The following is a 25,902-nucleotide window of genomic DNA, read 5'->3' as shown; positions in this document are numbered from 1 at the left end:
CCACAGTGCCACCCGCGTCGAAATATTGTTATACAGTCTGCTTAATCTTGATAATAGTGTTTATCATAAAGTAAACACATTATCATAAAGTAAACACATTTGGTTAAGTGAATGTATATGATCTCATGGTTTTGTTGGTAATTGCAAATTAATTAGAGTTGTGGGTTTAAATGTTTTCTCTACAACCATCAGGATGCCAGTGCCCTGAACGTAAAGAAAAGTTTCTAAGATTTTGCACATAGAGCTGATCAAATGTTGCTGTTAGTTTTCTTTTCTCTTTTCCAGAGACAAGCTGTCCCATTGGCCCTTGCAGCCTGACGAAAAGAGCCCTACTAGGTGTGATTGGCAACCAATATATCCTATTACAGGCGAAGGAAAGATCCTCCTGGTTCCACAGAGGCCACATGCCCTGGATGGCAAATCCCACCAAATAAGAGGATTTGATTGCAGAGCTGCATCAGGAGGAAACTGACCCTTTGGCCAGAAGCTGACAAACTGGATGAAAGAACAAGGGAAACAGATCTCTTGATATTCTGAATGAAGACTTTGCTGCAGGGCTCACTACAGAAGAAAGCTTTAAGCTGATGCTGCTCACCCAAGCAAGGGAAATGGACAAGATCCCAAGCTTCCCAGAACAGGACAGTCCTGAACCCTGGTGACTGGCAACACAGGCGGCTAAATCTGTGAATAGCTCTTTGGCAATTTGGCAGTGCTTCTGTGCATGCGCATGACGTCATTTCCGGTACTTCCAGGTCGCTGCGGGACGTATCCTGAAAGAACGTAACATGAACCGGATGTAACATGAGATATGACTGTACCTTCAGACCCTTTCACCAGTTTCTTCACCTTTAAATAAAGGCAACAGTTGGGTTTCTGAACACAGTGTATTGGTTTTGCTAATTACAGTCTTGCCTTTATTAAATTATTTAAGTTTAAAGACTTTATTAAGAGTTTAATAAAATCTTAATACTTGAATAATATACAGTGAAAAATGATGTTATTACATGATAGTACAATGAAGGCTGATCTGAAGAGCTAAATGATTTTGATTGGTTCAGGATGATGACACTGGGTGCAACTGCTAAGAGTGCTGTGCTCCTTTGGTGAGTGAAAATCACGTGTGTAATATGGAAGTGTATACGAAACATTGCTTTGGCAGCCACTATGGACATTCATATTTCAGTAAAGGCCTATCTTTTCACTTGGAGCTATCCAAGTTGGTGGCCATCACTACATCCTGTGGGAGTGAGTTCCATGGTCTAACTACACACTGTGTGAAGAAGTACCGTATTTTTCGCACCATAGGGCGCACCGGACCATAGGGCGCACCTAGTTTTTAGACGGGGAAATCAATAAAAAAAATCTCCCCCCCCAGCCCCAAAGAGCAGCGTACAGGCTGCGCACAACCTCTCCCTGCCGGAGGGGTTGCGCGCGGCTATGTCACAAGCCAAGGCAGCCAGCGGGATGGATCCCGCTCGCTGCTTTGGCTTCCTCTTTAGCCCCGCGCAATCTCTCCCTGCCGGGAGAGGGTGCATGGAGCTAAAGAAGCCATAGCCCCGTGCAGCCTCTCCCTGCCAGAGGGGTTGCGCGCAGCTATGGCACAAGCCTGCATTCGCTCCATTGGACGCACACACATTACCCCTCAATTTTTGGAGGGGAAAAACTGCTTCCAATAGAGCGAAAAATACGGTACTTCCTTTATCTGTCCTGAATCTTCCAATTAAGACACCATGTTGAAAGGCAGAGCTTTTCCACCTGTCAAAATTCTGTGTTCCTCCTTGAAGAGGCGGGAACCATGTCTTACGAATCTGTAAGCTCTAGGCTTGAAAACATTACCTTCTGTGGAATTTGGGTATTGGGGAATGGCGCGCGTACACACACACACACACACACTGCCCCAAAGAGAGCCAAGACAGAGGAGGAGTGCAGGCTAGGTGTTTTATTGGCAAAAGTCAACCATATGGAAGTGCTCTGAAATCTGTTACATCAGGATAATCCACAAAAGGCTCAAGATGAAAAAATAAAAGTTCAAAACACAAAATAAGCCAGCCAGGTTGTGTCAGCCCAGGAGCAGCAGGATGGAAGGTTTAATCTGCACTAAGACCTGTCCTACAAAAGAAAGTACCCTCCCCCCCCCCCTCGGACAGGTTCTTGTCTCCAGCAAAGGATTTATGGCTTACTTGATGCCTGGGCCAGGTGAGAACTGGAGGAGACCCATAGGTAAGGATGGGCTGTTTCAGAATGCATCTCGTATTACTCCAAGAGTCTCCTGCCCTCATGGCTGGGGATATGCAAGCTGAACCAATGTGGGGCAGAATCGAAGGGCATGTCAAGAAATTGAGCAGTGAACTCTGGTTATGAGCCTTGCCAGTTTCAACAGGGAGGAGGGGGAGAGGATAAAGGTAGCTTTTTGAAAGGTGGAATGTTATTTTGGGGCGGGAAATGTAAACTCAGAAATAACACACACACACACAAACAAATCATCCCCACATAAAATCATAGCAAGTATTTTAAGCAGCTAAACCAGGCCAAGACAACTATAACCCATTAATTTTTCAGTGTTTTTCATCTTCCTTTCATTGCCACAGCAATTGTTGGCAGGAGTCAAGAATAATGGGAGAAAGTGAGGAATTTGCCTTCCAGGAGGTGCTACATATTCAGTTGGGTTGCTGACATTTACATCTCTTTACCCCCCCCTTCATCCTCTGGTTGACTCATAGTTCATTTAAAACATTCTTCTTTGCAAGGGGACTCAAAAGGCTTGGCTTAAATCTGAAAATAAACCAGATTTTTGCGGCCACAGATGCCCAGCTCTCCCTACAACTGACTCCAGCAGAATACATAGAATAGTTAAAAGCAGGACCAGGGTGGGTAGGTTGTGGGTGGGTCAAAAACAAATAGGCGGGAACAGCCTATTACAGGTGACTTCCATTAATTCCATTTGGTTTGACCCAAATAATTGCAGCAGAAACAAGAAGGAGGAGGAAAAAAGCAAGGGGCTAGTCCTCATTTCACCTGTCAGCCATCCTCAAAAGGGCTTATTGGACCAGAGAGGGAATCCAAGTTGGGTCCCACCAACTCTAGAAGCCAGTTGTGGGAATGGTTGACAGAGTCAATCTTAAAAGCCTTGGAAAGCTCATTGGTCGTCTCTGTGCCTTAATCCAAACACAGAGTGAGGGGGGGAAATCTGACCCAGAAGAGAGCAAATGGCCTTAGATGGAATTACGTAGTCAGCAGCCTCTGAAAAACGATGGCAGGTCACGGGAAAGGTGTGTGACTTGCTTGGAGGATCCTCGGCAGGTGTGCTTAACTGAGAAGTTCCAAGTAGGTAACAGGGACTTTGCCCTTTTGATTGCCCCTCTCTCCTATGAGCCAGTCTGGGTCCATCCCTGGGAGGCTGTACACAGTGATCATCTAACAGAGAGTTGTAGGCAATATGTTAGATGCAAACCATTAAAAAGGCAAAAGTCTTTTGACAAAAAATATTGCGGCATAAGTTTTTGTGGACTATAGTTCACAAAGTGTTATCCGGAGTTACAGATCTCTTTCTAAAATATGTAAAATATACAGTGGTACCTCGGGTTAAGTACTTAATTTGTTCTGGAGGTCCGTTCTTAACCTGAAACTGTTCTTAACCTGAAGCACCACTTTAGCTAATGGGGCCTCCTGCTCTGCCGCGTCGCAGGAGCACGATTTCTGTTCTCATCCTGAAGCACAGTTCTTAACCCAAGGTAATATTTCTGGGTTAGCAGAGTCTGTAAGCTGAAGTGTATGTAACCTGAAGCGTATGTAACCCGAGGTACCACTGTATATGGTTGCCTGGGCAGGGGGTTATAAGAAGTGAGATCAAAGGGAAACGAAATGCAGGAAATGGCTAATTACATACTTGAGAATATGAGAACAGCCTGCTGGGTCAGGCCAATGGACCATCAAGTCTAGCATCTTGTTCTCGCGGTGGCCAACCAGTTGCCCATTGTGGGAATCCCACAAGCAGGATTCAAGCACAAGAGTACCCTCCCATCCTGTGGTTTCCAGCAACACTGCAGTTGGTGCTGCAGAGTGTTAGCTAGCAGGAGTGAGGCCTTGTCAGGATATCACACCTGCGCTCAGATCTGCCCTGGTTGCCCATTTGCTACAGGGTCAAGTTCAAGGTGTTACTGTGAGCATATAAAAAGCCCTTAACAACTTGGGACCAGTTTACAAGATCACCTACCCTACATGTGCCCATTTGACCACTTCAAACGGCAGAAGTGGCATTACCAAAGGCGCCACAAAATATCCACTCTGCATTTGTAAGAACTTGATCTCTTAGTGTGGCAGCACATATACTTTGGAACTCCCTGCCTTTTGACACCAGCCAGGTGCCTTCGCCACACCCTTTTCGGTGCCTGCTAGAAAGGTTTTTATTTAGACATGCCCACCCAGATGCTTAGAAAGCTAATGTGAGTTTCCATCCGTTTTTACTCTATTGTTATTTTAACTTCAAAAGTTAAAATTGTTAAGGGCAGTTTTATTGCTTTTATCTTTTTTAGTAAACGGGGGTTCTTTCCCCTCTTCTCTTTACAATCAAGTGGTGTATAATTTTTATTAAATAAATAAACAACACAACACAACACAACACAACACAACACAACAGCCTTGCCCCTAAACCACATTTTGTCTGTAGCATCACTTGGCAGAAGAGAGAGAACCACCAACCTCATCTGAGAGCAGAGACAGCTCAGTGCTGTCTGAGGCTTCATAGTCATAGAGGACCCGGGCCTTCCGTGTCCCGCTGGCAGGGGGCTTCACATCACTGGGGTTCAGGGCTTCAACAGCAGGGGCAGAGTTGGGTGCTCCAATGACAGTGGGCACCACTGGAATGATGGGTACAGCTGGGCCTGTGGCAGCACCTGCAGCAATGGTGGTGGGTGAGGCAGTGGCTGGCGGAGGTGAGGTGGACTCTGCGTTGCCCACAAAAGTTCCAGGAAGCCTTTGCAAGGCAGAGGAAAGAAAAGGGAGAGTAAGAGACTGGGGTGATCGGGCCTGAGCCCATTACACTACGGGTACCTCTACTTCATTTATAAACAGGCTGGTCAGGCGTTTCTCCCATGCAAAGCAGGATAGAATAAAAGGCTAGCAGAAAAGTGACACATCTGTCATCTTTTTGACAACTGCAGAAGAGCTTCAACTTCCAACGGTCCTTTTTAAAGCTGAGGTCTATCCCAGTTTGTGTCTTTATCGGAATTGGTTTCCAATATGCTTTTTATCACTTGTTGTTTGAGGCCCTAGACTCCTCGGGGAGAAAGGCCACGGTGGAAGTGCCATTAATTTATTAAATTACAAACAAAAGATTTAAAATGCACATGTTAAGAGAAAAGATGCCCACACTCATAAACTCAACAGGAAACCTTTATCCATAGTTAAGGAAAACTCTTGGGAGTTGCGTGGGGGGACAGCCCAGTGTCCCCCTAAGAGGTCACTTTTGTAAAAGCAGGGATCACAGAAAAGAAGCCTTCTCTAGTGGAGCTAAGCAGTGTGCCATGAATGCAAAAGGCAACACAGTGAAGACTCTTTGCCAAGGGCTCTTCCCCCTTCATCTGCCCTGCCCTAGCTCTCTATTACCCAGAATGTCTTTGGTCTTTTACTTACATTTCTCCTCTGGAACTGAAAGCATGGGAAGAAAACAGAGACAGAAGAAGACAGCCCATGAACAGCCCTCCTGCATCAACAAAACTTGCTGGACTAACCCCAGAGAGCAAAATCAGGGAAGCTTTCCCAGCCCAAGGCAGGTTTCTCTTTGGGGCAAACCTTTGAGGGTTGCATGCCGGAAGTGAACAGGGCCAGAGGCCTGGAGGAGGATGAGCTGTGGGTGTGACTCTTGCCTCTGTGCAGTAGGGTAAATTTATTCATGTAAAATAATAATTCAGCCATGAAAAATTTGGTGGCATGTGCATACCCTTCTCTGTCCTCCATCCAGGCAGCCAACAGGTATCAGAGTTCAAGGACGCATCCCAGACAGGTAAAAACACTCAAGGGGGTGCAGAGTGCTAGTTAGGGGTGTGGCTTGCAGAGAGACCCAAGGACCAGACATGAGGCCTCGAGGGCCATATTTAGGCCCCTGGCCTGAGTTCTGCTGCCTATGTCTCACAGCCACCTGAGCAACAGAGGGTGCTCCAATGAGGCTTGTCGTAAATACTTATTTCATGCATCCAAATCCCTGCACACTAGTTTGGTCTGCACATTGCATTAAGCCCCAAATGAAAAGGAAACGTGATATAATGTGAATGGGCGGCAGGTCCTTGTTCATGGAGGAAAACAAACCACAAGACTGAGCTGGGGGCAGGCAGGACAGTGGCTAGCAGACCCCTGCAGTAGGTAAAGCCAAACCCACCCCCATATATTAAAAAGGAGGAGGGTGGAACAGTTAAGAGTCATGGAGCTAAGAACAATGGATGGTGCTCAACTGCCCTGTCCCATCAGCTCCATCTGGTACACAGGCTGAGACCCTACCTGCCTGCGGACTGTCTCGCCAGAGTGGTGCATGCTCTGGTTATCTCCCGCTTGGACTACTGCAATGCGCTCTACGTGGGGCTACCTTTGAAGGTGACTCGGAAACTACAACTAATCCAGAATGCGGCAGCTAGACTGGTGACTGGGGGCGGCCGCTGAGACCACATAACACCAGTCTTGAAAGACCTACACTGGCTCCCAGTACGTTTCCGAGCACAATTCAAAGTGCTGGTGTTGACCTTTAAAGCCCTAAACGGCCTCGGCCCAGTATACCTGAAGGAGCGTCTCCACCCCCAATGTTCTGCCCGGACGCTGAGGTCCAGTGCCGAGGGCCTTCTGGCAGTTCCCTCATTGCAAGAAGCAAAGCTACAGGGAACCAGGCAGAGGGCCCTGTGGAACGCCCTCCCATCAGATGTCAAAGAGATAAACAACTACCTGACATTCAGAAGAAATCTTAAGGCAGCCCTGTTCAGGGAAGTTTTTAATGTATGACATATTAGTGTATTTTTGATCTTTGTGGAAGCCGCTCAGAGTGGCTGGGGAAACCCAGCTAGATGGGCGGGGTACAAAATTATTATAAATTATAAATTATTATTATTATTATTATTATTATTATTATTATTATTATTATTATTATTTCCACTTGTGCAACGGGACTTTCCACTCTCCCCCCCCCCTGCATAGGCCCCAGGCCCTGCCCAAATCCCCTTTGATTGGTTGGGAGGAGCTCTGGAATAGATTTAGGGTGTGGGGGGGTGGAGAATGTTCTCTTGTGCAAGGAGAAATCCCTGCACTGGCAAAAGGAGAGACTTAGCCCTGTGTTGGATTAAACCCAAGGTCACCATACATTTAAAGAAGTCTAACTCCACTTTAAAAGCAATCATGGGAACTGTAGTTCCCAACACCCTTCACAAACTACAGCTTGCAGTATTCTCTTTTTCTGGGGTGGGGAATGGTATGAGAGGGCTGTAAATGTATGGTTGCAGTTGCGACCCAAGTTTCCAAATGGACGCATCTCGTTGGGACAGCTTGTTACCTTCCCAGCTGCTTCTGCAGGTCCAACATGTACTGGTAGCACTGGGCATAGTATGTGGCCTGAGCTTCAGCAAACTCATGAAGACAGCGAAGGTGATTGACCTGAAGAAAGAAGAAGAAAAATGGTGGGGTCCAGGCACTGAGGAGGGGGCTCTACTGGCTGGCTTCCCGTCGAGGCATCTGGTGGATCCAGCTGCAAGGCTTATCTGGTTTTCTTTTTCATTTTGTAAGATAGTTTTTATTCATTTTCATCTTTAAGCTGTTTGACATGGTTGCGTTTAGATATATCTTTGTGTGCGTTAGAACATATGGCATGCAACAATTACATAAAAATAAAACCCTCAAACATTTCTGAATACATTAACAAAGTTGTGTCAAAGTATATATGCCAAAATTATTAGTTTCTACAGATATGAAATGACATGAATTGCTTAGACTTGCAACCATTAGTAAAATGTATTCTGCATCAACAACAATTATAATTTATAGGAATTTGTAAGAGGGGAGGAATTCTTTTTTAAAAAGGGTTTGTGCACACCAGACTTTGCTGTAAATTATGGGTACTATTCTACCATATGCCTCATTATTTGTGTAATCAATAAAAGTTACAGTAGACTGCATTAAAAAGTTGTGTTTCTTTTGGCCTCTTGCTACTTTTAATATTTGTGTAAGTTTTCCCAATAATGTTGTTTGCCAAATTGCATTATGCCATCGCTCCATAGTTAATAATTAATCCGTGATAATGATTTCTGTGTCCTGGCAATAGTTGCTCTTGTAGTGGTTAACAGATATGTTATGAGTTCTTTGTTTCTAATTTGCAACATAATGTTGCTGTACAAATTAAGTAATGCCAGTCCTGGGGCCATGGGACTGTCTGCCTTGTAATCAAATATATTTCTGTAAGTACATTTCCCCATAACTTTTCTATTTTTGGGACACTCCCACCCCATGTGCTGATATGTGGGACATCTTCTCCTACACATGGGAGAACTGTTTGGTTTTATATAGGCTAGGCAGCTAGGTGTTTAGAACCAACCTACATTATAGGCTCTATATTTATTTTTGAAAACCAGGTGGAACTGTAATGCAATAATGGGTGAGAGGCCTGGGACCAGAACCTTTGCCCATTTTGTCCAGATCTTGAAAGTTGTACATGTGAATGGATTTGTTTTAACCATGGAACAATGGGACTGTTTTAACAATGAAGTGTTGTGTGCCTCTTGGCATGAACAGCAACGCGATGTCTTTTCCAGCGAGACTCACGTGTGTGCTGCTTATCCCTTCCAGGAGGAGACGGGTCACTTCTGCCTGCCGGTCAAACTCAGTCTGGGCCATCCGGAGCTCGTGTTCTGCCTACAGAGCAAGAGAGTGGGGTGTCATCGGAGAGGAGAGATGGGGAGCCACAAGCCTGGGAATCAAATGTGGATCCCTAGACCTCTCAATCTGGCCCTTGGACTCTTGCCCAATTAGACTCCCTTTCACCATCTAAACCCCCCTCACAGCCACTCCTTGAGAGCTTTTGCCTGGCTGGAACAAGTTGTTGAACTGTAGTAATGCTTCTTTTCTTGCCTGGATGGGGGTGTGTGTGTATAAATCCTCTGACTTTTGCTGAAATGGCTAGAAAGTGGATGAGAGGAAAGAATACACGAAAGTGAGGGTTGCCTCCTTCGCTGTGCCAGCTTTCGGCTCTGGCCCCATTGGCCACTTCCATGCAGCCCTTGGAATGTTGCCTACTTGGGAATATGGCCCTCTGGCTGAGAAGGTTTCCCATCTCCTACAGAGGGTTTGGGGAGCAAGGGAAAGGAGTCAACAAGCTGGAAAAAGCTGAACACACAGCCTGATCTTTTTGCCGGTTCGTTTCCAGGCCCAGATGAAGGTGATCAGGCTATTGTTTGAAGCACAGAACGACTCAGGCCCCAAATATCTAAGGGACTGCCTCCTTCCTTACAGACCTATAGGACATTTAAGATCAGCAGATTTTGGTAGTTCTGCCACTCTCAGAAATGCTGGGGAGGCAGCCCCAGGGAGTGCCTTCCCCAAGTTATGGGATTCCATCCCCACAGAGATGCATCAGGAACTTTCCCTGTAAAGTTTTTGTCGTATGCTGAAGATGCACCTCTTTGCCCTGACCTTTAACCCTTGAGATTTTTTTTTTAGGACCCACCCTATTCTTGTGATTGTAGGTAGTTCATTTGTTTTAAAATATTGCATTTTAAATAGTTTTGACCTGCCCTGGTTGCTTAGGGTGAAGGGTGGATAATAAATAGCTTTGATCTGTGAAACTGGTGCTGTTACAGGTGCCACGTAATACCAGTTTCACTTGTGCAAGAGCTTGATCTTTTAGTATGGCAGCACCTACGATTTGGGACTCCCTGCCTCTTGACATCAGGCAGGCACCTTCACTGTACACTTTTCGGTGCCTGCTAAAAACATTTTGGGTTAGGCAAAGCCTGTCCAGATATGCAGAATGTTGGCTTGTACCTTAATCTGGTTTTACTTTATTGCGGGTTTTATTTTATTTTTTAAAAAACGTTTTTACCCATAATTTCCTTGCTTTATTCTTTTGTAAATGGATTCAAGGGTTTTCCCTTGCATAATTTTCTTGAAATAAAATAGTTGTGAATGGGAGAATCACAGCTATGTCATTCCCCGCCCCCCTCAACAACCCCTTTCTCCACTCCAAATGTTTCATTCTGGGGAAAGTTCAGCCCTTACAAGAGTAAGAGCACATAAGCCAACCATCCTAAACTGCGGGACATCCACCCAAGAAAGAATGCCAGCAGCAGGGCTCCTTCATTAAAGAGGTTTAGACAGCATTAATATTCTATTGTTTCAGAGGGCCCTGGGGAGAATAGATCGTTAGCAGTCCCTACGCTTTTGCTGCAGCTGTTTTAATTAAATTCAAGTTGTGAAAGTTTTCACATCTCCTTCTGCTGCCTCATGGAGCTTGATGGTAGGGGCATAAATGGGTATATTAAAAAATGTTTGCTCAATGGTCCTGAGTAGAAATAAAATGAATGAACAGGATGCATCCAGTACAGGCACTGAGCAGTATATTTGTTCCTGTGAGCAAAATGTTTTCTGCTTGTGGGATTCTGTTGTGAGCGAGAATACAGAAAACGAGTTCCTGGTCACTTTGCTGAGCGACAGAGAGCACAACCTGTTGTGCATTGACTTTTCCCTCTAGCGCATTTATTGCGTTGGAGTTCTCTGTTGCGCAGTGCAGAAACTCTCCCCAGCTGCCATGGGAAAAAGAGACAGCAGGAATGCTTTAAGGGCAACCAGCCTTACTGCCCAGAACTTTCACCAGCAGGGGGCATCCTCCACTGGGCCCACTTTCCTTTTAAAAGGACATTGGCCACAAGGGGGCAGCAACATGAGTTTTCCCACAGTGAGTTTCCCGAATGATGCTCTGCGGAGGTTCATTGTGGGTCCTGCAACTGTCTGGTGAGCCCATTTGGGAACTGCCAAAATAATGAGAGCACCCCACTCTGCAAAGCAGCTCCTAGAAGATGTGTTGTCATCAGCTACGGAGAGGAAAAACAAATATGTTTAGGAAGCCACTCTCTGCCCAAGTCAATAAGCTTGTCCAGCCTCTCTGAAGATTTTGTGGTGCTAAGATTCATGAGCAGAGTCACAATTTCTTGGCCTTTTCAACCTTCATATCCAGTCGCTAGTGGGGGCAGGGGTTCCGTGGTCAAAGTGCCAGCCTAACGGAGCAAAAAACGGAGGTGGAAGGATACACACAGCTTAGTGATAAAGCAGGCAGTGTCTATGCATAAAGTTCAAGCTTCAGTCCCCAATGACTTCTCCAGGTAGGGCTGGGGAAAGACTCTGTCTGAAACCCTGGAGAGAGATGCTGCCTGTTGGTGTGAGCAATACCGAGCTGTATGGACCAAAAGGTTCTCCTTCCCTGACAACTGCACACTCTTTCCTTTCATCATCTTCTTGCGATATCACAGCAGTCATCTCCTGACCCACAGAAACACTTAGGGCAGACCCCGCGCTGCCACTCCCCACCCCTTCCCTGGCACCAGTGGGAGCGCCTGCTTCCACCTTCCTTCTCTGATGTCAGAGCATGCACACCACTCACCTCTGAGCAGAACTCAGCCCACCAGGCAACAAAGCACCCATCCCCTTTGACATGTTTAGGCTTCTGCACTCTGCCGTCACAGAACCTGAACCTTCCACATGCCAGGCCTCCTCCTGTGACCTCACAGCATCCACACAGAACCCTGACCACCCGCCTGCCAGCCATTGGAGCACCCGCCCCTTTCATCAAGGCATGAATTGCCTTGCTCTGACAGCCTAACACCGCCCCTGACCTTGCTGGGCCTCTGCTTGTGGCTTTGCAAAAGCCAACCTGCCACCATATGTCCCCTGGCACACCTCACATCAAAGAACATCCTCCTTTCATCCACATGAAGATTGCCCTGCTCTGACGTCACAGCACCCTTGCCTCCAACCAGTAAGATGCTGCAGTACCTGCACTCACACAGGGACCTTCTGTGATGTCAACAGCATCCCCAACCCACAGGACCCACTTTTGTGACATCACAACACCCATGCTCACACAGGGGCCTTCTTCGATGGCCCAACAGCCACACTCACACAAGGTCCTTCTGTGATGTCATGGCATACACACACACACACACACACACACACACACACACACGCACCTCCCTGTCCTGGTCCCTCCCTGCCAGCCTTTCCTAGAACAGGATCCCTCCACTGGGACTTCCACCATCTCTCAGCTACACTGACTGGCAGCTGTGGCTTTCCAGGGTTTCAGGCTGGTGTCTCTCTCAGCCCTACCCACTGGGGATTTTAAAAGGGGGGGGACCTTCTCCATGCAGAGTATGTGCTCTGCTACTGAGTTACGGCCCTTGCCCTAAAAATAAAGTAAGATTCTAGTCCTCATGGTTCTGAAGAAAAGGTGGAATTAAATAGGAAACCGCTTTCAACGGAGTCCACCAACCACTGGTCCATCTAGCTCAGAACTGTTCACACTGAATGGCAGCAGCTCCCTGGGGGTTTCAAACAGGGGACTGAAGCTCGGACCTTCTGTACACAAAGCAGATGCTCCAGCATGGAACTACAGCTCTCCCTGCCGCAGCCAAGATTCTAGTCCTCATAATTCCGGACAAAGGGCTGAATTAAATAGCGGCACATGTGCATGTAGCTCATTATTGTTGACAATGACTGGCAGCGGTTCTACAGAGTTTCAGGCAGGGGCTCTTTCCCAGCCTCCCCCCACCCCCACCTCCAGAGATGCTGTGGATTGAACCTGGGACCGCCTGCAAGCAAAGCACATGCTCTACCATTTGAGCTACGGCCTTTCCCCCCGTGAAACTCATCCTCACCATTTCTAGCAAAGGAAAAATCGGAGAGCTGGAACATTGGCAAATACTTACTTTTTCCACCTCGTCACTCCAAAGCTGTTGGGGCCACAGAGCAAACAGGAAAAGGTCAGCGTTGGAAGACACCGAAAAGCAACATTCCACAGTGAAAACAACTGTTGGAAGAGGCAACGACAGGGCACACCAGAGGAACAAAACGACAACAACAATGGGGCCCTGCCACCAGCGATAATGAGAGCAGACAGCGATGCTTCCTCCCAGACGTGAGACCTCTGCTTTGGAAAGCTGCTACCCACCCAGGCCATTTCCAGAGGGGCAACTCTCTGTATTTTGCACAAGCCAGGTTTTCAGCAGCTGTACCTGCACCCCTGACTGGTGGAGCACTGCCAAGTTAGATGTATTTAACGGTATCTGTAGTTCCAGGCTCGGGGACAGGGAGGAGGAGGAGGACATAGGAAACTGCCCAATACAGAGACAGATCATTGGTCCATCCAGCTCAGTACCGTCTACTGGAGATGCCAATGTGTATTGAACCCGGGACCTTCTGTGTGCAAAGTGGTTACTGTGGTCTTTATCATTAAAAATAAGTAAGATTCTAGTCCTCATCGTTTTGAATAAAGGGCTGGATTAAACAGGAGCACAGCAGAATGCCTTATCCTGAGTCGGGCCATAGGTCCAGTTAGCTGAATATTGCCTGCACTGGCTGGCAGCAGCTCTCCCAGGTCTCAGGCAGGGGAGAGGCTAATGGGGATTGAACCCGGGACCCTCTGTATGCAAAGCAGATGCTCTGCCACTGAGCCGATGGACATCCTCCTAAAAATAAAGGTTCTAATTCGCACCAACAACCTCCCATGGAAGGCCAGCGTTATAGGGACCAATTTTAATTACTAGATTCTAGTCTTGACTCTGGCAGATACTGTACATACATTCTGTTTTCCAGTTGCCTCATACTGGTAATGAAAATGGCGCATTATAATTTTCTGTTTTTGTTTTTAAAAATGAAAGGTGAGCATGAACCCATTACACAGACGGGAGTGGAGAGGATAATACACAGGTAGCCAGAGACTGCTCACACTTAAGTCAAGGCTTATTACACAACCACATCATATCTCTACACCCCCCCTTTTTTTAACAAATTCAGAAGGACAGTTTGGGTCATAGCAAGACTGTCTGCTGACATCTACTGGCATTTGGGCTCAGGGTTATGGAACCAGACAACAGATGCAACACTCGGTTCACAAAATAAATAAATAAAGTAAATGCACGGACAGGTTAGGGGGCAGAGGAAAAGGGAGAAAAGGGTGCTGACACCTTCCAGAGAGGAGACTTCAACATTTCTTTACCACAGCAGACCACAGCCACCCCACCCTTAGTCAACACAGGCTAGGTTCCATTAGCAGATATTGATCCTATGGGATTTAGAGGGCTGCAAGTTGGATATTCGGGGCAGGAACCAGGAATGACCAATGTAGCAATTTAAGTTTCCAAGAGGAGGGTTCCAATTCGCAAGGACGTTTCAGCAGCAGCCAGTATGGCCTAGTGGTTAGAGTGTCGGGCTAGGACCCAGGGAAGAACAGGGTTCAACACACATACACACACACCCCACTCTGGCCACAAAGCTCCCCGTGTGTGACATTGGGTCACAGTCCCTGTCTCTCAGTCCCTCCTAGCTTGTGGGATTGTTGTGACGATTAAATTGAGGTGGGGGGAATGTATACACTACCTTGGGCTCCTAAGAGAAAAAGCTGGGATGCAAACACTATTTATCATCTACGTTTTGGCAAGAAAATAAAAGAGAGGTGGAGTGGAGCAGGCACTTCTAACCACCCCCTTCCCCCCCATCCCTCCGCCCACCTTAGACTTGTGAAGAATCTGGAGGAGGGAAGGGTGTGACACCGTAAGGGTCCCTATTTCTAAGGTCTTGGTGCCTTGCAAGGGAGTGTGTGTGCTTAACAAGAGAAAAAATACACCCACACCCCTGCAAGGACCATCAGAATGGACCGTTCTTTCAAAATGGCTTTTGGTCCAGACAACTGGTTAGTTGGAAAGAACCGATGCAATTTCCTTAGTGCTTTACACTCTTGCATTTCAGTACATCACCCTGTTAAGCCAGATCCTTGAAGACAGTGGTGGTCCTCAAACCAATCCATACAATTAACGGGGGTTGGGGGGGGTTTGGTGGGGAGAATAATATATTTCCTGCCAGCCAATTCATTCGGCCAACCCAACAGCAAAGCGCAGAGCAGGTAGCAAAAAGAAAAGTGGCCCTTTTGGGGGACAGAGGAGAGAAAGATGGGGAATTGCAGCCCAGAGACAGAATCCAGCCAAGTTATCAGCATGCAAGACCCCTCCCTCTCTTCTGCTGGGCTGTAGACAAAAGACCTTGAGGCAGATGCTGTGATTACAACCATTGGGATGGGGCAGGGTAGCCCTGCTGTTATCTGGAGGTGGTTGTGGTCCTGATGCCACCTGAACACTGCTTACTCAGGGAAACGGGGGCTCTGAGCCTTGGCCTTGCCTTAAAACAATAAGGCAAAATTCTAGTCCTCAGGTTCCAAATAAAGGGCTGGATTTCTTTTTTTAAAAAAAGGAAAAAAAGGAACATATACTGAGTCAGATCACTGAGCACATCTAGCTCAGTACAGTGGTACCTCTGGATACGAATGGGATCCGTTCCAGAGCCCCGTTCACATCCTGAGTAGAGCGTAACCTGCGACTGCGTGTGTGCGGGTTGTGATTTGCAGCTTCCGCGCATGCGCGTGGTGTCATTTTGAGCACCTGTGCATGTGCAAGCGGCAAAACCCGGAAGTAACGCGTTCCGTTACTTCCGGGTCACCGCGGAGCGCAACCCAAAAATACTTAACCTGAAGCTACTTCAGCCTGAGGTATGACTGTATTGTCTACACAGACTGGCAGCGGCTCTCAGAGTCTTTCCCAGCCTTCAGACCAGAGTCTTTCCCAGCCTTACCTGAGGACAATGTTGGGAATTAAACCTGTGACCTTCTGCATGCAGGGAGGCTCTTAACACTGAGCTACAGCATTTCTCCTCTTGAAGGGATGGCCACTCGTACTGTATGCTACTATCATCCCCAGGGTGCTGCCCGCTCAAAATAGTTGTTGCAGCCCATGGAGAAAGATCTAACCAATTTGCCTGGACCTCTCAAACTCCTGGTTTCCATATGCTTTTGTACTAATGTTTTATAGAATGCATTCTTCCGAATGCATTGTTACACAGCAAACACTGCTTCTATATTTTTCCAAAGAAAACAAGTGGTTTATAAACACTCCTGAATTAATAAAAAAATAAATAAATATTTTTAATCTTCCTGTTGGAGGCCTCATCACAAGTCTGAAGGCTGCCGGTTTGGGCTGCAAATACCTCTCTGGAAAAAGACACGTGGAATTACTGGGGGGGGGGGACACACACTAATGCTTTAGACATCTCTACCACCACCACATGCAAATACTAGCATTTGCTACCTGAGAAGGGTCCAGAGAGGATCCCCTGTAAAGCCAGCACTGATGCCGTCCCTCTTTGACTTCCAGCAGCTATTCTGTATGCTATACGCAGAGAAGCTCCTTCCCAGCAAGAGAAGGCCCATTTTAACCTAATTCATAGAAATGTAGAGTTGGAAGACACCCAAAGGTCAACTAGTCCAACCCCCTGCCATTAGTTGGGGATTTAAGCCATTTAAGTCTTCCATTTTTGGCTAGTCCCAAGCCTTAGGAGGGCATCAGTGTGGCTCTACCAGCGACCCCCGAAGTGACAGTGTAAGGCACACACAGAGTTTTCAACATTTTAACGAGACAGTGCAAATAGATCGTGCAATAGGGAAGGTGGAAGAACAGCTCGTGCAAATGCACTTGGTAACAAGACAATGGGATACAGGGGAGAGAGGGCGGGCTTTTGTTTGCCTGCTCTTGTCCAGCAGAAAGCAATATTTCCACCCGTTGAAGGGAACTTGAAGGAGGGGATGGTGAGCAGAGAAAGGAAGATCAGAAGTTGCCTTCATCAACCTGGTGGACCTCCTGGCAGATGTTTTGAACTACAGCTCCCATCAGACCCAGCTGGCATGGCCATGTGACGCTGGGGGCTGATGAGTGTTGTAGCACAGTGGGCCTGGAACGGCTGAGCCCAAGACAAGCCAGTGTTCGTTGCTGCCAGTCTTGCCTCTGCTATTCCTTGAGAAGTGTGGCGTAGTGGTTAGAGTGTCGGGCTGGGTGACCAGGGTTCAAGAACGCAACCTGGCCATGAAGTTCACTGATAGTGACCTCGGAACAGTCACCCCCCCACACACTTTTCTCAGCCAGGCCTACGCCATAGGGTTGTTGTGGAAATTAAGTGAGGACCAGGACCTGTGGACCAGGATTCAAATCCCCCACTTGGCTATGAAGCTGCCCAGAAAAAGCATCCCCTGCTCAGCACTGGACTGGAAGGTAAAGATATAGAGGAAGCACCTTAGCAGAGTCATGGCAATCACCAGTTTCCTAAGAATGCTTCTCTATCCTGCCACCCTGGGTGTTGTTACCTGCTCTGTTCCTAGTTCTGATCTGGGGAGGGACTGCTCTTTATCTAGAATGCCAATAATATCCCTGTTAACTTTAAGAACTGTAACCTTATAGAGCTTGTGCTACAGTTTGCTTTTTCCTCCTCCCTCCAGTTCCTTTTCCCTTGTGTGTTGTGTCTCTTTTTAGCTTGTGAGCCTAAAAGGACAGGAACCATCTTAGAATGGTGATTTGTTTTTGTTTTTTTGCAGGCTGCACGTGGTTTATTTAGCAACTCCTGACTTTAATGGTTTATCAATAACTTTAAGGTTTCTTTTTCTTTGTAAACCGCTGGAAGATTTGTAAAAACAAAACAATCAAGCGGTGTACAAATTTTGTTAAACAGAAAATAAACAATAAAGTATAAACACTGCAAATAATAATATAATAAAACAAGCTGCTCGGCCTATGGATCAACAGAACTCAGGTTCCTCTGCCTAAAAAGCTCTGCACGCAGTCCTGGATAGCTTCCATTACGTTAAAATGTTGAAAACCAGCAGTAAAAGACTTGCTCCAGGATGATAAAGGGAAAGGAAAAAGGGAGGAGAGAGAGCAATAAAAAGAGGTTAAAGCACAAACTGTCTAAGAGATGAGGGAGAGAGTTGATCTTACCGCTGATGCGCTGGCGGAGAGAATGTAATTACGTGGTCTAGTCTCGTTAAAGTCAGGCACAGCCTATGGAGGGGGAATAGAATTTCACGTATAGATCATGCAGAAGGGTGAATGGAAGGCTTTCTTTTTTTCTGGGTGGGGAGGGGGGGAACTAGAGGGACAGGTATTTCCTGTAAGAAGCATTAGAGGCTTCCTTGCAGTTTGTGTTGCGAGAGAGAGGGCCTCCAGGGGAACATTTGGAAGCAGAAATACTTCTGAAAAATACCAGCTGCTGGAAACTGGGGGGGGGGGGATGCTCTTGTGTACTCTTGCCTTGCTTGCTTTCCCTTGGGGGCACCTGGGTGGCCACTGTGAGAGCAGGATGCTGGACCAGATGGGACTCCTTTGGCCTCATCCAGCTCCAGGGCTTTTCTTACATTCTAGCAAGCTCCTCTAACTATAGCTCAGGCATAGGGAAACTCGGCCCTCCAGATGTTTTTGGGACTACAACTCCCACCATACCTAGCTAACAGGACCTGTGGTCATGGATGATGGGAATTGTAGTCTCAAAACATCTGGAGGGCCGAGTTTGCCTATGCCTGCTATCGCTGGACCAACGGGGACTCCACTCAGTCAGGCCTACCTTTTGACTTGGTGCCTCCTTCCCCAAAGATTTCAACTGCTAGAGATTAATCCCACTCTCTGAAATTTGCTCAGTTCACACTTCAATGTGAACTTGCATTTTTCCAAAATAAAATGCAGCTGTCCTTAAAATTCATATTTCTCTGCATGATGTGGTTCTCCCAACCAAAGCAAGCGAACAAAAAACAAACAAAAAACCCCAAAAAATGTGCATATAAGGACAAACAGCAATATACCCCCCCCAAAATATTCTTTTATGGAAAATTCACAGAATCATACAGTTGGAAGGGAACCCCAAGGGTCATCTAGTCAAAAACCCCTCCCCCGCAATGCAAGAATCTAAAGAATCCCTGGCAGGTGGTCATCCAACCTCTGTTTAAAGGTCTCCAACAAAGGAGGGTCCATCGCCTTCCAATGGTGCCAGTTCCACTGCTGAATGGCTCTTACTCTCAGAAAGTCACTTGATTCCGTTGGTTTGGGGCCCACCCCCCTGGAGCAGCAGAAAACAAGATGCTAAGTGATAGCCCTTCAGATATTTGAAGATGGCTCTCAAAATGATGCTTGCCAAATATTTTACATCAGGCAAAACTGCATACAAAATATGCAATTATTATTTTAATAATAATAATAATAATAATAATAATAATAATAATAATAATAATGACATTAAGGGGGAAATGGGAAACTGAAACTGTCCAATTTATCCATCTGTCAATTACAGGTAGGATCTGGCTGCTGCACCCCCAACCCACAACCTTCCAGAAAGTTCCCAGTGATGGCCTAAGATAGAAATTAGGTGTGATAATGGAGAAAAGATCTGTCGGTGGATATTAGCTGCGATAGTAAATGGAGCTATCCATACACCACTGAATTCAAGTGCTAGGGGCAGACAAGTTAGACCAGTTGCCTTCATCCCTGTGCTGGGTGGGCTCCTCAAAGGATTGGGCTGCCCGCTGTTGGAAACATGATGCCCATTCTTTGCCTGGTCCACCAGGACTCTCATGCCTCAGTGAAAGTCCTTCTGAAAGGAACAGGGGCAGAGCAAGACCAGCTGGTGGGGTGAGTATGTGTGGAACATCTGTCCCAGGCGCACCCAGGGCTTCTGACATCCATCAGGGCAATCAGAGTCTGTTCTGCTCCCAAACTAGGCCAGAGCCAGGCAGAAATGGGGCAAGATAACCAGCTGAACCCCAAAGCGCCCAAAACAGAAAGGATTTTTGGTGACCAGGTGACAGATAGCATAAATCTCTAGATAGAAATGGGGTGGTTGTGGTGTTTCATTCTGGAGAGGCCTTCTCATGAGCTCCTTTAAGGCAGTAAGGGACCACACCATTATCGGGACTGCAGTGGGCAAAGGGGAGAGGTGTAGCCCCTTTCCAGCTAACTGCTCCCATTTGCTATGGGCCACAGCAAAGACATCATAAGGGGTGTTTGAAGAGTAGCCTGCAACTTCAGAGTAAGGAATCCTTCTATCACAGTTCATGTGAATGAGTCTCTAGAAGCAAGGGTCGTTTTGTCCAGATCAAAAAACTCAGTGCTGGATGGAGAGTTTGTGAGAGAGCATTTGGAGTGTGGAAGGGGAGTGACAGACACACAAACACAAAGAAAATTACGTGTGCAATTGCTTTGCCCTTAAAGGTAAAGGGACCCCTGAGCATTAGGTCCAGTTGTGACCGACTCTGGGGTTGCGGCACTCATCTCTCTTTACTGGCTGAGGGAGCCAGCGTACAGCTTCCGGGTCATGTGGCCAGGATGACTAAGCCGCTTCTGGCAAACCAGAGCAGCGCACGGAGCGGTACCTATTTATCTACTTGCACTTTGACGTGCTTTCTCACCCCGTCGTGGGGATTCGAACCGCCGACCTTCTGATCGGCAAGTCCTAGGCTCTGCGGTTTAACCCACAGTGCCACCCACGTTCCTTACTGTGTCATTAAACCTGACAGGTTATTTTGCGGAAGCACATTTGCCACTGCAAAGGCAGCATTCTGGACAGCCCCAAGTCTTGGCTCCTCTGCTGCAGATGCTTCCTCATTTATTCAGGTGTATGGAATACAAAAGAGACGCGGGTGGCGCTGTGGGTTAAACTACAGAGCCTAGGGCTTGCCAATCAGAAGGTCGGCGGTTCGAATCCCCGCGATGGGGTGAGCTCCTGTTGTTCGGTCCCTGCTCCTGCCAACCTAGCAGTTCGAAAGCACGTCAATTGCAAGTAGATAAATAGGTACCGTTCCGGCGGGAAGGTAAACGGCGTTTCCGTGCGCTGCTCTGGTTCGCCAGAAGCGGCTTAGTCATGCTGGCCACATGACCCGGAAGCTGTATGCCGGCTCCCTCGGCCAGTAAAGCGAGATGAGCGCTGCAACCCCAGAGTCGGTCACGACTGGACCTAATGGTCAGGGGTCCCTTTACCTTTACCTATGGAATACAACCAGGGTCAGTTTAAAAGCCAGTGCAAGCGGCTGGCAGCCCCTCACTAAGACTTCTGACCCAACTGCAGTCGTGAAGAACCCACTTACTTTTAAAACACTTAGCCAGGCAAGATGACAAAGCACAGCGTAACCCCTATCCCAACTGATTCCTCCAACCACAAAAAGGTAACATATATTTAATTAAGCAGACACAACTAACTCAACCCTGACTTAAGAGTAACTTTTAAAATCAACGAGATATGCTTAATCTGCAGAGCAGAAATGTCTAGTGGGCAGGGCTATCATTTTATAAGTTTTGCATCAATATACATAAATTTCTACAGCCAAGGAGAGTCAGTATACTGTAACCTGCATAAAATTATAAACGCATAGGAAACCCCCGGCCATATTTATCAAATCTGCACAATATTTTTCCTGCTGAGATTGGCGGATAAGCAAAGCAGTTCTTTTCTCCCCCAAAACCCTCCTTAGTTTTCACCAAACACTCGCAAACCAGTGCCTTCAAAGCAATAGTGACAAGAAACTTGCTTCTTGGGTGCCAAACCTAGCACTCAAGTTCTGACCTTTGCCCAGAACACCCACACCCACATTTGTGAATTGTGTAATATACAACCCTCAGCAACAAAGCCAAAAATAAAATACCAGTTTTATAGGAAAAGGAAGGTGACTACCCTTAGGGCCCGAATTCAGGTAAGGTTTAGAGGCAGCAATAAGCAACCTAGCAAGATGTTCTTGAACAGGATGTCTGGAACACCTTAACCCTCATTTCTGAGACAGGGAAGCGGCAGAAGGAGAAAGGGAGCCCATTGTCAAGAGCAGGAATCCTGAGGTCATGCCCATGCTTTCGCTTTTTTGACTGCACATTATATATATATATATTGATAAATAGTTCTGAGAGCCTCTCCAAGTCTTGTGGCTCAAGGATGCAGTCTAGCCGAGATACCCACAATGACCATTCTGGCAAAACAAAAAAAAAAAAGGAAACTGCAGAAGAGGCAAACCGCTTCATGCCAGCAAAATAGGAGCTGTGGAAGAGGCAAGCCTCTTTGCGTGCCAATAGCCACCATATGCAAGCAGTGATCAAGAGGCAGTGTGGGAAGCCTGAGAATGTATCCCCCTTAATAATGTCCTGCAAGGATTAGGGCAGGTGTCTGGAACCTGTGTCCCCCCCCCAGGTGTTGTGGAACTACAGTTCCCATCAGCCTCTGCAAGCATGGCCAATGGCCTGGGATGATGGGAATTGTAGTTGGGTAACATCTGGAGGGCCAAGGTTCCCCACACTTGGATTAGGGAGAAAAAGGCTGAGTTTGGTAGCTCAAAATGCAGTCAGACAGTGCAGCACTGCAGGAATTTTCCAAAAAGCTCATACCCTTTTCGAGAAAGTCTGAGCCCTCATCCTCCATTATCCATCCCATCATTTATAGCTGGAGAACCATAATCTTGTAGTTCCCATGATAAATCATACACACAATCATCCACACATTCTTTAACCACACCAGGGCTGTGTGTACTCTGGCTTTTTAATGAATAATAATAATAATAATAATAATAATAATAATAATAATAATACATGTATCAGAATTCTGCACTGAAGTTCTGTGATCTGCCCAGATTATGCAAACATGCATGATGCCTAATTTGTGCAAAGCGAGCAAAGTGGGAAGGTACTGAAACAAAAATCTCAACCCAGGAAAAATGCATCCCCCCCAAGTACCTTTGCACCCATTAAGGACTAGAAACTTGACTTTAAAATCAAAGTCAAATTTTGCAGCTTAAAAACAAAACAAAACTGTATCGCAACAGGTACACACACCACCCTGTCTGCCATTCTCCTCTCCCCACACCGAAACTCTGCCTCTTGAGCAAACACTTACAAAAAGGCTTTGGAAAACGGAAATGATTGTAGGCTCTGTGGATGAAATCAGCCAGTCAGCTGTTTCTGCCACAGGCAGGTCTCTCTTTCTCACACACACACACACATATGCACGCACTCTCTCTCTCTCTCACACACACACACATTTCAAGTGCATTCTCCAGGGCGAGTCCCCGCTGGGAAAGAGGACTCTCTTTTAAAAAAAAGATTTCTGGATGGAAGTGGGACAATAAGAAGCATTTCAGGTCAAAACGTCACAGCACCATAAACACAATATAATACTCACATCTCCCTCACACTGAGCAAAATCACAGAATAAAAAAAAAAGACAGAACAGAGAGGTTAGTGGACAAAAACATCAGCAACACAAAAGGCAAGAGATTCAGAAGTTAGGAGGGGAAAGAAACTAACAGACAGGGAAAGAGTCAACTCAGGAGAGCAGGAAAGAAATTTGCTTTGGATGGCAAAATCAGCTCTATGAGAGGATAAGGAAGTCAGAGACAGGGAGAAGGTTTGCAATTCTGCAGTGGGGAGGGATGGTGGGCTGTGGATACAGATGGAGAGAAGGGAGATTCAGTTCACATTTTAAGGAGAATGTTACCAAATCTGCACTTTCCAAAACGGTGTGCAAACTAAAACACACCCAGCCTTCAAAAATTATCCAAATTTTGCAATTCAGTTCTCCAGCCTAGTAACGTGTACAAAAAGCCATTTACTGAGGTCAAGAGTGTACAGATAAATGCATGTATTAGTGAAATGCAGCATAAAAAGGTGGCGCTATAAGAGGAGGAAATATGCAAAAGTCATATATATATATATATATATATATATATATATATATATATATATATATGAGAAATTTGCATGAAAATTTCATGCTGCTGAATTTTCACGAAGACTTTAAAATATATATATATTATCATATTGATGTGGAAAAGTGGAGAACTGGATTTAAGACTGGAAATATCAGGAATCAGAGACAAGCAGAAATTGACAGCACCCCTATTGAAAGATTCACTCCTCCCAGCTGAAATGGTCAGATACACCCTCCCCTAGTTTTGGGCGACTGGATTTAAGAGAAGGTGGGATGGAGGTGTGTTTCTTTCAGGCTCCTCCTATTGAAGGGCTGGGGACCAAGGAGGGATATAGGGGAGGGATAATGGCAGGCAAGCCCCAGAGAGAGGGTGGTGTGGGGTCGGAACACAAGAGAAGCTGGTGCTTCAAACCAAACACTTTTCAGTTCTAGCAAAAAAGGCAAGTTCACACAATCGTTTTCCCTGCTCAGGTAGTAGCTGCAACTACTTTATTACGCGCCGCACTCAGTACAGTTTCAGTGTAAACCTCCCAATCCCCTGCAATTATTATTTTTAAGCCCTAGAAAAAACAGGACGAGACTTTTGACAAAATGTGCTGTTATCAGAGAGGTTGGCTAGAATGTGGCCTCACCCTGTAACAGGCACTCAGTTTGCAGGGAGGGGGGAGCGGGAAACCTTAGCCCTCCAGACACTGCTGTACTACAACTCCCATTGTTCCTGAGTATTGGCCATGCTGGCTAACCTGGTGGGAGTCAGGAGTCCCAACATCCGGAGAGCCAGAGGTGTGTGTATGTGTGGTATAAATAGGAAGCTGGGCGGGGGTTTTTTATTACAAAAAACGACTCATGTCGTCATGGTTTTTAGTAAGCAGGCAACCCTAAGAACCAGAAGCACTAGGGTCAACTTGTGTATTTGGCAACCTAGTATGCTAATGGTTCTTGACAACCTATGTGGAATCAGCCAGTCGGATACCTGAAGTTTGGTCGGAACAGAATGGGTAGGGTGGAATAAAGAAGCAACATCACGTTAAATGCATTATTGCATTTATAGATGTCTGGGTCAGTTTTGCTTTTTGTTAAAACACCTGTGCCCCCGACGCCCAATATTGTTGGATTACAACTCCCATCATCCCTGACTACTGGCTATGCTGGTTGGACGCTGATGGTATTTGGAGTTCAGCCCACCAGGAGGGTCACAGGTCCCCACCCACATTGGTTGAAGGTTTTCCTCTGTGCAACACACAGCCCTGGTTAAAATCTCCCCTCCAGCTTCTGACTCTTGCAGGAGAGAATTGGCTATTGGTACCACGGCCAACAGCTTCTTTCCTACAACCAGTAGGGGCTGGAAGAACTGAGCACAGCCTCCTTGTGACACTGGATCGCAACTCGACCCTTTCCCCTGTCAGCTAATATGTAACATAAAACTCAGACGAATTAAATGTGGTCAAGAGTTTAAGCCCCACGAACAACCACTGCTCATCCCAAAATTGGGGTCAAGCCTTTCCGACAATGACAGTGATCAGTTAAGGGTCTGACTGTGACATTCAATCTCTCCATTGCGTGCCTGGCCTGTTTTGTGTACCAAAAAAACGACAGACTTGCCCATTTTTAATGCAGGATGTGGAGATGAGGTGCAAACACCCCTCCCCAACAACTTTATTCCAGCTGTTCTGCAGGAATCTGCCTCCTCCTGGAGGGAAAGTAAGAGTTCAGCTACTCTAATTTGCACCCCAGGCCACACTTGGTGCTGAAACCTAGATCCTATCACCTCCCACTTTAGAGGACTGGGCTTTCTGAAGGACCACTTAGGAGCATATGACTTTAGATGCAGAATCCCATAGCGAGTGCCAAATGCAGACACATTAGATGGGGCAGGGGTAATTGGTTGAGTTAAAAAGTGGCTGCCCTCTCACTAATGAGCCATGTTCAAGGTCCTTGTATTAATGTACAAAGAGCCCTGGACCACTTTAGTTGGTGAGGCTCTTCTGACAACAATGAGAAACTGAGCCTTCAATGTCATTGACCCAGTCCTGTGGAACTCTCTGCCACTGGAGATTCAACAGGCACCTTCTGTGTCAACCTGCTGAAAACTTTTCTATTACTCACTCTGGCTTGCAGGTAGGTGGG

General features: G+C 46.5%; 1 protein-coding gene across 6 annotated transcripts in view; it reads right to left on the bottom strand.

The window, feature by feature from the left end:
• Nucleotides 1–1,924: 1,924 nt before the first annotated feature.
• The window catches only part of SH3GLB2 (SH3 domain containing GRB2 like, endophilin B2), a 48,228-nt gene continuing 24,250 nt past the window's right edge, over nucleotides 1,925–25,902 (bottom strand). The window contains exons 6-12 of one of the 6 annotated variants that reach the window (XM_083596484.1): nucleotides 18,045–18,107; nucleotides 12,942–12,965; nucleotides 8,791–8,880; nucleotides 7,529–7,629; nucleotides 5,632–5,646; nucleotides 4,699–4,972; nucleotides 1,925–3,414 (exon numbers count right to left, since the gene is read on the bottom strand). In XM_083596484.1, the coding sequence (XP_083452610.1) occupies nucleotides 3,307–3,414; nucleotides 4,699–4,972; nucleotides 5,632–5,646; nucleotides 7,529–7,629; nucleotides 8,791–8,880; nucleotides 12,942–12,965; nucleotides 18,045–18,107 (675 nt within the window). In that variant the 3' untranslated portion in view covers nucleotides 1,925–3,306. The remainder of the gene's footprint in view (nucleotides 3,415–4,698; nucleotides 4,973–5,631; nucleotides 5,647–7,528; nucleotides 7,630–8,790; nucleotides 8,881–12,941; nucleotides 12,966–18,044; nucleotides 18,108–25,902) is intronic. The other 5 variants (XM_083596485.1, XM_083596486.1, XM_083596488.1 and 2 more) reach the window with 5 other exon arrangements.

This window comes from Podarcis filfolensis, assembly GCF_964270895.1.
Source record: "Podarcis filfolensis genome assembly, chromosome: Z".
NCBI classification, from domain to species: domain Eukaryota; kingdom Metazoa; phylum Chordata; class Lepidosauria; order Squamata; family Lacertidae; genus Podarcis; species Podarcis filfolensis.
Note: the sequence above shows the minus strand (reverse complement) of the source record. Positions and strands in the feature narration are given on the sequence as shown.